This window comes from Equus caballus, chromosome 3, assembly GCF_041296265.1.
Source record: "Equus caballus isolate H_3958 breed thoroughbred chromosome 3, TB-T2T, whole genome shotgun sequence".
NCBI lineage: Eukaryota > Metazoa > Chordata > Mammalia > Perissodactyla > Equidae > Equus > Equus caballus.
Genome location: NC_091686.1, coordinates 77,639,149 through 77,652,264, shown reverse-complemented (window position 1 = coordinate 77,652,264; position 13,116 = coordinate 77,639,149). Strand labels below are relative to the sequence as shown.

The 13,116-nt window shown below is 34.4% G+C and overlaps 1 protein-coding gene across 3 annotated transcripts in view; it reads left to right on the top strand.

Annotated features, from left to right (window-relative positions):
• Nucleotides 1–12,879, top strand: part of ADGRL3 (adhesion G protein-coupled receptor L3) — an 801,265-nt gene extending 788,386 nt beyond the window's left edge. Inside the window, exon 25 of one of the 3 annotated variants that reach the window (XM_070262457.1) lies at nucleotides 9,653–12,879. In XM_070262457.1, the coding sequence (XP_070118558.1) occupies nucleotides 9,653–9,729 (77 nt within the window). In that variant the 3' untranslated portion in view covers nucleotides 9,730–12,879. Of the gene's footprint in view, nucleotides 1–4,363; nucleotides 4,968–9,652 lie in introns of those variants that run through there. The other 2 variants (XM_070262459.1, XM_070262461.1) reach the window with 2 other exon arrangements.
• The last annotated feature ends 237 nt before the right edge of the window (nucleotides 12,880–13,116 follow it).

Here is a 13,116-nt window from a genome sequence, read left to right as displayed (position 1 = left end):
CCAAGGATTATATAGTATTGTGGGGGAAATCCTAGCTATCATTTAGCTCCAGCACAGCATGATATCTCATTACTAGCCTGCAGTTATCAGAAGAGTTTCCTCTCAAGGTTGTAATCATTATGAAAATGGCAATGAAGTACTTAGTCAAAAGAGAGTAAAGTATGCTTCAATTAAAACTTGATAGCAACACAAATCTTCCTTTTCTTTCTTGACTCGTGCATAAAAGCTGTCTATGCCAACACTTAACTACTCAGTTAGAAAGCAGCACCAGATAAGGCTTAACAAGCAAGGATCACGAGGTGGCTATAGAAATGTGGTACTGTGGTGTCCTTTAGGGGGTGATGACCACATACATGATTTAACTTTTCTCTTGATAAGGCCATGTCATTTTACAGAAAGACACCAGTAAGATGTAACTCTCTGTTCAATTAACACATGACACATGTGACTAGCGTGATATAATCACTTATAGATGATAAGGAATTGGTTGAAATCTGTTGGTAAAATGTTGCTTAGATGGACATTTCTGGGTGCATCTCCAGTCTCCACCTTTTGTCCACATAGAGGAACTCCATTACTTGATTTTAAGAGGAGCAAACAAGAGGAGTATAATCAGATGTAGTGGCGGGTGAAGGGACGAGTGTTAGCAAGTGATTACAGGGAAAAATAGTGAAGATTTTAGAGATTAACACGTAAGTATTTAAAAATGACTTAAGTTTGTGTTTGATAGGTTCTCATACAGATTACTGCCAACTGGCAGCCAGGTAATTGCTTTCTTTTTTGGTTAAGTTCACACGTTTCACTTCAGCAGCCCAGGGTTTGTGGGTTCGGATCCCAGGTGCAGACCTACACCACTTGGCAAGCCATGCTGTGGCAGGTGACCCACATGTGAAGTAGAGGAAGATGGGCACGGACGTTAGCTCAGGGCCAGTCTTCCTCAGCGAAAAGAGGAGCATTGGCAGCTGATGTTAGCTCAGGGCTAATCTTCCTCAAAAAAAAAAAAAGTCACTGTGTCAGTGAGGCTTGTGCTGGGCAACTTGTCTAAAAAATATGTCCTCAATGTTCGCAATTCTGGGTCAAGTTTTCCGGTATGCATACCTTTCAATGTTGTTTTTATTTCAGGATAGTTTTCCTGAATTAACACTTTTAGTATTACTTCTGTTTCTTGGCATTGATTTTCTTGTTCATGGACATATTATACATATATTGGAGCTTATTTTCCTTCTATTTTATTTCACCGGTTTCTCCTTCAGGGATTACTATTATAGATATAATGGAGCTTATTTTCCCATATCTTTTATCTGTCCTGTCCCTCAACATTTCTTATTGCTTTCCTCCCTTTTTTGTTTTTACAACTTTCCTTTTTTCTTTTTATTTCTTTTAAGAAATTATCTGTCAAGTTTAGTAGCTCACATATTCTTTATATTTTTCATTACCAAATTTGTTTTTTCCTTTATTTCTAATCTTTTTCTGAGTTCAACCACCTTATTTGAACTTTTAAAATTCTGATCTATATTGTCTGTTCATAACTTCTATCATTTATTATTTTTAGCTCACTCAAAAATTTTAGTTTATAATTTTCACCATTTTTTAGCACACCTGGCCTGTTTTCATGTCTGTAGGTTTTTCACTCCACATTCTTTTGTTACTTCCAAAAACTTTGTATGGGTTTCAAACCAATCACTTTCTGCAGCCTGTTCCTATGTGAAATTAGTTTTGCTGAACTGTTAGAAAGGAGAGGTGGGTCAGTACATCTTTTCTGTCTTCATAGTTCTAGAGCTGCTTCTTGTTTTCATGAAGTCTTTCAAAAATGTGGTTTTATACTTTCTGAGCTCCCCTGATATGGTCCCCCTCTTTTTATCTGGATTTTCGTTTTTCTTTTTCCTTTTTCTTCTTCTTCTTTTTTTTTTAATGAGGAAGATTGGCCCTGAGCTAACATTTGTTGCCAATCTTCCTCTTTTTGCTTGATGAAGATTGTAGCTGAGCTAACATCTATGCCAATCTTCCTCTGTTTTATGTGGGATGCTGTCTCAGCATGGCTTGATGAGTATGCAGAGTTTCACACCCAGGATCCAAACCTGGGAACCCTGGGCCACCAAAGCAGAGCATGCAAACATAACCACTACACCACCAGGCCAGCCCCATCTTTTCTTTGCCTATACTGTCAGCCTTCCATTTCTGCAGGTTCCACACCAACCAACCACTGATGGAAAGACCTATGACTGTTGTGTCTGTAGTGAACATGGACAGACATTTTTCTCATCATTATTCCCTAAACAATACAGCATAACAACTATTTACATAGCATTTATGTTGTATTAGGTATTACAAATAATCTAGAGATGATTTAAATTATATGGGAGGATGTGTGTAGATTATATGCAAACACTATGTCATTTTATATATGGGACTTGAGCATTCTCAGATTTTGGTCCTGGAACCCGTCCCCCGTGGATACTGAGTGATGACTGTATTGTCCCTGTCCTGCTCAACTTGGATTCTTTTCCCAACCATTTCTTCTCATTGTAGGACATTGTCTAGATAGAAGCTTTCACTGGTTAGTTTTGAGTATTTACACAAACTAATTGCTCCATTTTGTCAGACCTTACGTGGAACTCATGCTCCAGGACTTGGAAAGTGCAGAAAACTCTTCCACTTTCAGCTGCTGTGCTTTCTGGTGAGAATCAGTTGGAATTTAGGGGTTCTCCTCCTTTCAGGTCATTCAGATGTCCATTTGCTCATTCCTATTCCTCTTAGACATCCTATACAATACAGTTTTATAGTTATTGGTGGCTTATCTCCATCTGCTTGGATTTTGGAGGCCGTGGCAATATTTTGTCATCATTTTTATTGTAGCTGTTAGCTGTGAGGTCTTGGTTTTGCTATCCTAGTTTCAGTGCCTCCTTTTATGATAGGATTTTGGAAAATCCAATATTAAGCCACCACAACCATCTTTTCAGAATTTTCTAGAAAAGTGGATTTGTAGATTTTTAATTTTGATAGATAGTGACAAATTTCCTTCTTATTTACTCTCATATACATTTTATGAGAGTTTGTTTCCCCACGTCATGTTTAACATTAGATATCATCATTACTTTTCATCTTTGGCAGTCTAATAAGTGGACAGTTTTACATTGCTGTTTCATGTTGCCTTTCATGAATGCAGCTTAAGAAGGAAGAGGTAACTCAAGCTCTTTTCACCGCTGTACTAAGAAATCATATGTATTTTCCTATGAAATAAGCTTTATATCCTTGAAACATATTTCTAACAAGTTGACGGTCTTGTTTGTGTTGATTTATTATTTTAATATATTAACACATTGGTTAGATTGAAGAATTTTATTATAGTAATAATATGTGTCATAAGTATACCATCATAACATTCTGTTATTTTAGACAATGTTATCCAAATATGCTGTTTTCGTCAAAGATTTGGAATCCCAAGTTTATCACTCTTAAATTACAAAACTGTACTTGGATTGATTAATGAACATTTAATTCTGATTCACTGAACTGTCTGCCTACTCTTTTTCTACTAACACTCATTTAAAATTCCTATTTTTCTAATGTTTTAATATCTACAAGGACTATGTCCCTCTCAACACATTTTTCGTAATTTTTTCTTTCTATTAGATGAAATTTAGTTGTAATTTTCACTTTCTAAGGAAATAAGTGGCTTGTCTGAAGTCACATTATTAGGGGTGGGCAGAAGCAGGATTTGAAATAAAATCTGCCTGGCTCCAAAATTTATGCTCTATTTATATAGTTCTTTTTTAAAAATTCAATTGTTTTCATTCAGCAGGAAAAACAAATCTGTGGTGTGTACTGTGTGCCGTATTCTGTGCTAACTGCTAAGATTACAAAGATAAATTATTTTGCTTCTGAACTTGAAAGCTTATTGCCTCATATCCTATTGTTATTCTTTTTTTATTGCCAATTTCCCTCCAGAAAATCATATATAAATCTTTGTAAAGCCTTTTAAGCCCATAAAAGCAGTCATTTTTAATATCATAAATATATCAGTTGGGCACAGAGACAGTTTCTAAAATAACTTTTGTTTGGATCCATTTTTATGGGAGAGGAATACTTGCAAAGGAATAGCGGCAAGGTTTATATTTTAAAAATTACGGAGTAAGTCTAATCTCTTCTACAAAACAGTTGCTTTTGGGGTTTATACATAAAGGTCCTAACTCATGCTCCCTAATTCCTTTTTAAAGATTATTTGATATATCAGAAAACATGGCTCAGGTTTCAAGTCCTTTTTCATTATATTAGTTATTTATAGCTAAGTATTTATAGTTTATTTATAAACTATTACTCTGAAACGTGGTGGCTTGAAACAGTAATATTTAATATCTCACAGTGTCTGTTGCTCAGGAATCCCATTGAGACCAGGCTGAGTGTTCTGCTTCAAGATGTCTTCAATCAAGATGTCAGCCAGGACCGCAGTCGGCGTAAGGTTCAACTGACTAAGGGTCCACTTCAAGCTCCCTCACCAGGTTGTTGGCAGGATTCAGGGCCTCAGTTTTTCTCCAGCTGTTGGTCAGAGGCTGCACTCAATTCCTTGCCACTTGGATGTCTCTATGGCACAGCTCAAAATATGGCAGCTTGCTTCATCAGAGCAAGCAAGCAGGAAGACAAGAGAAAGGTGTGCTAGCAAAATGACAGTCAGGTTTTAATCTAATCTTGGTAGTACCATCCCATCCCATCACCTTTGCTGGGTTTGGTTCATTAGAAGCAGGTCACTGGGTTCATCTCACATGCAAGTGGAGGGGATCATAAAAGAACATGAATAACCGGAAGCAAGGAGTCCTTACAGGTCATTTTAGTAATCTGCCTGCCACTCTCCTCTCTGTACTAATGCTGCAATCCTGGCTTGTTTTGTGTAGTAGAGAATCGTAGAAGAAAAGACACATATTTAGAAATTATTATCAATAAAATTAAACTGGATATTCACACAATAAAAATCTGTCAAAATTTTCTTTATTTTTACCTTTACTGATAATAGCTAGCATTTATCAAACACTTGCTGTATGGCCTAATGCCGGACTAAATATTGTACAAGTTTTGTCTCATTTAGTATTCACATAAGGTTACTAGCACAATCTTAAGAGTTTGGTGATACTATTTCCTTCTTGTTAGATTTGAGGAAGCCAGGGTGCAGAGAATCTAAGTAACTTGCCCCAAGCCATACAACTAGTAAAAACTGGCCAGGCGATCTTCAACTCCACGGTTGCCACCACTACATTGTAAACAGGAAGTTGTGTTGTTGTTGTTGTTTTTAAGTCTGTCTAAGTATTGTTAACTGAATACTCTCTATTTCATTGGTAGGAACTAATTTTGAGACTAAAATCATCTTCCAGGGAGGACTTTTGGGTGTCTGAAAAATAAAACCCAGCTACGACTTAAAATCCACATAAGTATCATGCAATAAGGCTTTGCTGCACAGAAATTTTATAAGCCTGAAGCAGTTATAATGCTGAACTGTGAAAAACCTGAACAGACACAAACCATTTGCAGATAATTGTACTGACATTCCTACTTCATTACTTTTAATAGAATTGAATTTGTGGTGCTCATGCCAGGGTACATGAGCTCTACCTTCAAGAGGAAGACATGCCACATGTCCTTATTCTCAGTTGAATAGAATGCTTTTAGCAGGACGAAGGACACATTTACTTAACTAAGAGGCCAACCTTAACTAAAATAAAATCATTTAAAAAATGATTTCAGATGATCCTGTGCGTTTAGCCTAGCTATAGGTAAAAGAAATTGGATGATAGAAAGTAGTTGTATAGTGGAGCTCTCTGTGCAAATTTGGTATTCATTCCAATCTATATCAAGCATCTACTAGATAACCCACCATTAAACCCTGAGAGGAATAAAACCTGAGACAAACATAGATACATTGTTGAGGATTACTTTTGCATTCAATGACTACTGAGAGTAAGAAAACTTTAAAATATTTTATGGGAAACTAATTAATTAACAAAATGAAACACTTGAACATAATACTAATGAGACCACATACGTTATTGTTTATTTTTACACATTTTAAACTTATAAAATTTATCACACTTGCAGAAGAGTCACTAAAACGTATAGTTCAAGAAATAGTTATAAAGAAAACACATTTAACCTATACTCAGGTTAGGAATTAAAAACTTGCCAGTAACTCATACGCCTGTTGTATGCCCCTTCTTGCTTTCTCTCTTCCTTTCAACTCTTGTCTTTTCTTTAAAGCTTCAGCACTTATTTGTGCATCCCTGAAAAGTAGAATGTTGTTTTGCCTATTTTTGAATGGTATTTAAATAGAATCTTATGGAATCCTTTTGTGACTTTTGTTTTTTGCTAAATTTCATGTTCATGAAAACCATCCTTGTTTATGTGAATACCTATAGTTAATTTTTATTGTTGAAGAACATTCTATTTTATCAACGTACTACAATTTATTTATCTAATCTATTGTTATTGGATGTTTGATCATCTTCAGTTTGGGCTGTTACATCAGTGCTGCTATGAGCACCCCATTGTGTGTCTTTTTGGGCATGTTCGCAAGAATCTCTCAGATTTTCTTCATTTTTACGGGACAAAGCCAAATTATTGTCAATTTTACTAGATAATTCTATACTATTTTCAAAAGTGAGTATGCCTGCAGTGCATGAGAATTTATGTTGTTCCACATTCTCACCAACACTGGTATTTTCTCCTTCTTCTCCTCCTCTCCCTCTTCCTCCTCCTCCTCCTCCTTCTTATTCTTATCAGTTCTAGTTAGCCTGGTGGCCATGTACTACTTTCTTATGTTCTTTCTAATTTGTTCTTTTTGATTATCAGTAAGGTTGAGCATATTTTCACACAGCTATTGATCATATGTATATCCTTTTACATGAAATACTTATTTTGGTCTTGGTACCATTTTATTTTGGATTCATTCCTTTTTCTAATTTATTTATAGGAGTTCTTTATATATTCAGAATCTGAATTCTTAGTTATGTGTGTTGAAAATAGCTTCTCTCATTTTGTAGCTGTTTTTATTTAATTCACGGAGGCTTTTGATTAACAGAACTTCTATATTTTAATCTGGTCACAGATATGATTTTTATTATGGATATTATGTATGATGGCAATACTCTCCAAATTGATCTAAAGATTCAATTCAATTCCTATCAAAATCCTAGTGACCTGTTTTGCAGAATTTGAGAAGCTGTTTCTATTATTCACATGGAAATGCAAGGGACCCCAATAACAAAGAAAGAACAAGGTTGACGGACTTATACTTCCTGATTTTAAAACTTGCTGTAAAACTAGTTATCCAGCAATAGGGTACTGGCATAAGGACTGACATACAAATCAATGGAATAGAGTTGAAATTCCAGAAATAAAGCTTTGTGTTTATAATCAATTGGTTTTGACAAAGGTGCCAAGCCAATTCAATGGATAAAGTGGGGAACAGGAGCCTTTCTATAGATAGTACTGGGACAACTGGACATCCACATGAAAAAGAAAGAATTTTGTCCTCTACTTCATATTATATATAAAAACTAACTCAAAATGAATCAAGACCTAAACTTAAATATATGAAACTCTTAGGAAAAAACACAGGGGCAAATTTTCATGACCTTGGATTAGTAAATGGTTTCTTAGTTTTATGCCCAAAGCACAACCAGACAAAGAAAAAATAGATAAATTAGATTTCAAAAATAAAAATGCTTGGGGGCCGGCCCGGTGGCACAGTGGTTAAGTTCACATGTTCCACTTCAGCAGCCCAGGGTTTGCTGGTTCAGATCCCAGGTGTAGACCTACGTACCACTTGTCCAGCCATGCTGTGGTAGGCGCCCCACATATAAAGTAGAGGAAGATGGGCACAGATGTGAGGTCAGGGCCAGTTTTCCTCAGCAAAAAGAGGAGGATTGGTGGCAGATGTTAGCTCAGGGCTAATCTTCCTCAAAAAGAAAAAAAAAAGAAAAAGAAAAATCGTTGTACTTTAATGTATACCATCAAAGAAGTGAAGATACACCCCACTGAAGGGGAGAAAATATTTGCAAATCATAAGGGATTTGTATCCAGAATATATAAAAGACTCTTAGAACTCAACCAGAAAAAGTTAAATAACCTAATTAAATAATGGGTAAAAAATTGAATAGACATTTCTCCAAAGATGTACAAAGAAGCGGAAATAAGCACATGAAAGGAGATATTCAATATCACTAGTCATTAGAGAAATGCAAATCAAAACCACAGTGAAATATCACTTCACATTCACTAGAAGAGAGTGAAACAAAAAAGACAGACAATAACAAATTTTGGCTAGGGCATGGAGAAGCTGGAACCATCATTGCTCGTGTTATTGTAAAAGGTACAGGCACTATGGACAACAGGCACTGTGGACAACAGTTTGTCAGTTCCTCAAAAGCTTAAATGTAGAGCCAAGACAAGAGATAGCTGTGCTAGCAGAATGGCAGTCAGGTTGTAATCTAATCTTGGTATGCATATGCATATATGATGCAGCAATTCTTCTCCGAGGTCTACACCCAGGACAACTGAAGACAAATGTCCACACAAAACGTGCACACAAATGTTCACAACAACGTTATTCATAATGTTCAAAAAATGTAAAGAAACCAAATGTCCATTAACTGATAAACGGATGAAAAAATGTGGTATATTCATATAGTGGAATATTGTTCAGCATAGAAAGGAATGAAGTACTGGTACATACTACAACATGGAGGAACGTCAAAAACATTGTGCTATATAAAAGAAGCCAGTGACAAAAGACCGAATATTGTATCATTCATTTAAATAAAATGTCTAGAATAGGTAAATCTATAGAAAGAGGAAGTAGATTAATAGTTGTCAAGGGCTGGGGGGATGGGGAAAATTTGGAGAGACTGCCAATGTGTGTGGAGTTCCTTTGCGGGAGGGATGATAAAAATATTTTGAAATTAGGTAGTGCTTGTGTTTGCATAATTTTATGAACATTAAAAACCACTAGCCTGTATACTTTAGACATGTGAATTTTATGTTATATGAATTATATCTCAATAGAAGGTATAAGAAAATTTTACTTGCCTCATTGTGGATTTGTCTATTTTTTTCCTACTATATTTTAAACTTTTGTTATTACCTGAATATAAAAATTCATTAAAATTCATGGTTATACCTCCCTGGGAATTGCACCTTTTATCTTTAATAACTATCTTTAACTGTATTTTTTGGCTTAAAGTCTATTCGTCTATTATTTACACAGCTACACCTGCTTTCTTTGATAAGAATTTGATTGGTTATAACTTTTTAAAGATTCTTTTACTTTCAACTTCTCTATTTTCTAATTGTGGATGCTTCTCTTACAAGTAGCAAGGTCCTTGGAAAGGGCCTAGTGATGTATTCATCAGCCATATGTTTTGGTTAAATTTGCAGGATAAGGTATCTTGACTATAATTGATTAAGTAATTGATTAAGATTACTACTTTTTTTCCATTAGATTTTTCCTCAGTCATACTTCCCCACCTGATGAACGGCGATAGAGTGGCCATGGGAATTTTGGGGATAAGCTGAGGAGATAAGTACTTTCCGTCTATGGGGATATGTTTAAGTGATTTATAGAGTCATTTTCCTAGATATTTAATTCTTGTTTGCCATGTTGGTGTAGGAATGCCTTCCAGGAATCCTCCGGCTGCACTTCCTGCTGACTCACTTGGCATCAGGGCACAGAACATACGGCCCTGAGGCTGAACTGCCATATGAACTCGTCCTACAGTACCTGGCACCATAAAGATGGGTGAAGTGGAGGAGAAATAAGTTTGGAAAAGTATGAATGCTGGAAGTTATCTATGGAAAATTTTTCCAATCCAAGAGGTTTAAAATTGTAAATAGAGGATTTGTTTCTTCTCTATGCTTGGTCAAAACAGAAGCTCTCTCCTGCCAGGTGTCTGTATACTCAGTAATTCACATGCACAATTATAAATACTCTAGTTTGTTTGCTTAAGTATCTTACACAATAGAATCTGTTAGACCTCCTGTGTTTTGTAGGGTACAAAGCTGTACAAAGCTGTAGGTGACATGCTACAAATAAGTACGTGTTTGTGTTCAGTCTCATGTCTCATGCATCTCAACATCTGGGAGCACTTTTTAGTATGTTTGAGGCATCTTGTCATTTAAATCCCAAATGATATGGCTCATGTTAAAAAAAAAATAAAGATTCCCTGCTAATGTGACCCAAAATACTAACATGGATGAATATATCATAAAATATGCCATACAATAAAACTGTCAACAATAATTTGGTTTATGAGTATTTAATTCTTTAATATATTTCCCTGCATGAAAAAATTTTAAATACTCTGAAATCTCACAGCTCATATATGAAACAAACTTAGAGGGGTTTTCCTAATTTTGACAAAAATCTTTAAAAAATCCACATGATACTATTAGTAACGTCATGAAGTTGAAACTTTTACCAATACCAATGTTAAAAACACCACCAATAATAAAAACAAATTTCGATCATGTTTAAAAAATTGGAATTATCTTTCTATCCTGTGTACTGAAAAATTTCCAAAATTTTTATTATACGAAGAGCAATAGAAATGTATGCGGCCAAAAGATTTAAGGAAATACTGTTATATAGGTGTATTCAAAAAGAAATTTTAAAAACTTTTTAAAATTTGTTTTGGCTTATGGCATTTTGGGGTATTTAAAACTTGTAATTTGTTATGATTTCTCATTCCAAATACATATTAAATATTGTACTTGTTATTAGTTATTCTTTATTTCTTTTCCTTAGAGAGAGAACTCCAAGTTAAATAAACCTCTGACCTCTTACAAACTCTGGATTTGTGTCTATCTCTTTCTCTCTGAATGGTCTTTCATTTTAATTTTTGTCATTAAGTGAGTATAAAACGGTATTTCACTCTGGTCTCATTTTCTTGGTCACTGCTAATGTTTTTATTGGCCATATGAATTTTTTTTCTTTGAAAAGTCTCTATATTCTTTATGTCCATTTCATTTCTTTTTTTTTTTTTTTAAGATTTTATTTTTTTCCTTTTTCTCCCCAAAGCCCCCGGGTACATCATTGTATATTCTTTGTTGTGGGTCCTTCTAGTTGTGGCATGTGGGACACTGCCTCAGTGTGGTTTGATGAGCAGTGCCATGTCCGCACCCAGGATTCGAACCAACGAAACACTGGGCCGCCTGCAGCGGAGCGCTCGAACTTAACCACTCGGCCACGGGGCCAGAACCTATGACCATTTCTTTTATCATTTAAAAGTTTTTCATATTGCTTTGTGGAAGCTTTTTTTTAATCACATCTCAATATTTGTTGTTTGTATATTGCAAATATTTTCTCCCACCTTATAACATTTTTCACTTACTTTAATATGACTTTGATTAATCACCCTTCTCAGTTGTGATATAGTTAAATTTACGTCTTCTTATTTACAGTCAACTCTTTTTTTTTAATTTTTAAGAAACTTCCATATGTCTAAATCTAAAAACTTTTTAAATAGGTTTTTCTACTAGACATTTAAAAATTTCATTTTTGACATTTGTCTTTAATTTCTTAGCATTTTATGTTTACATATGGGGTGAAGTGGCTTCAATTTTATCTTTTTTTTTCATATGAATAGCTATTTTTTCCCCAAACATCTTTCCTTTCCCAAATGATCTGAAAGGTCACCTTTGTCATATACCAACATGTGTCATTTTACAGTGTCTTATTTATTGTAGCTTTATAACAATTCCTGATCGCTCCTTGGACAATTCCTTTGCTCCTGTTCTCTAGCTACTATCGGCCCTTTACTCTTCCATATAAAATTTTAGAATTATGTTATATTTCATGAATAACCTTGGTACATTGGAATTCTATTGGATATGATCATTATCAGGAGGTAAACAATTTCAAAATAGTCTTTCTAGCCAGGGACATGGTAAATCACATCATATATTGAGATGTCTTTTAATATATTTTAATAAAGATTTTAAAAACTTCCCCTTAGCAGTCTTGAACATTTTTACAGATTCTTGATCTTCTGTAATAACATAAATTTTGACATCTGTTTAATTGTATTTTCAGGTTGTTTGTTACTGGTAATTAAAATGATATGAATTTTGTATTACTATTTAATTAAATAGTAATTTTATACATAAACAATTCACTAAATTATTTGTAGTAATTTGTAGACTATTTTGGTTGTCTATGTAAATTAGTATTTCTTTCCTACTTTACATCTTTATGTCTCCTTTGTTTTTCATTGTCTTACTACACTTGCTAAGACTTCTAATACAATGTTGCATAAAAGTACTGGTATTGTGCATCCTTGTCTTCGTCCTGATTGTAAAGAGAACTCTTGTAATGTTTCCTCTTTGAGGATTATATTTACTTTAGGTCTATCCTCTTTATAAGATTAAAGACATTCTATTCTATTCCTTATTTACTAATAATGTTCATCATGATGGGTACTGGATTTTATTAAACATTTTTTTTAACCTAAGTAGATTATCACTTTTTCCGCTTTCATCTGTTGTGTTAAATTAAATTATGAATTTGAAAATATTGACCTATTCTCATATAAGTGCAATACTGTTTTGACCAACATAAATTATTTGAAAAACACATTTGGATTCAATTTTATAAAATTTTATTTAAGATATTGCATTTATATCAATGAGTAAAATGTTTCTGTAATTTTCCTTTCTTATAATATATTTTTGTCGGTTTAATATTAGATATATCTAGGAATAGTAGCATGAGTGTGGAGAATTTTCTCCTTTTCTGTTGTATGCAATATTTGACATGATCTGTTCTTTGAAAATTTGATAGAACTCTCCTATCTTCTGGATTCCATTTTTATTATTAAAAGGTTAACTGTCTATCTTTCATTCTTTTGAAAATAACCTGTCTTTTTCTCTATCACTTCTTTTTGTGTGAGGAAGATTGGCCCTAAGTTAACATCTGTTGCCAACCTTCCTCTTTTTGCTTGAGGAAGATTGTTGCTGAACTAACATCTGTGCCAGCCTTTCTCTATTTTATATGTGGGACGCTTTCCACAGCATGGCTTGATGAGCAGTGTGTAAGTATGTGCCTGGGATCCGAACCTGCAAACCCTAGGCCACCAA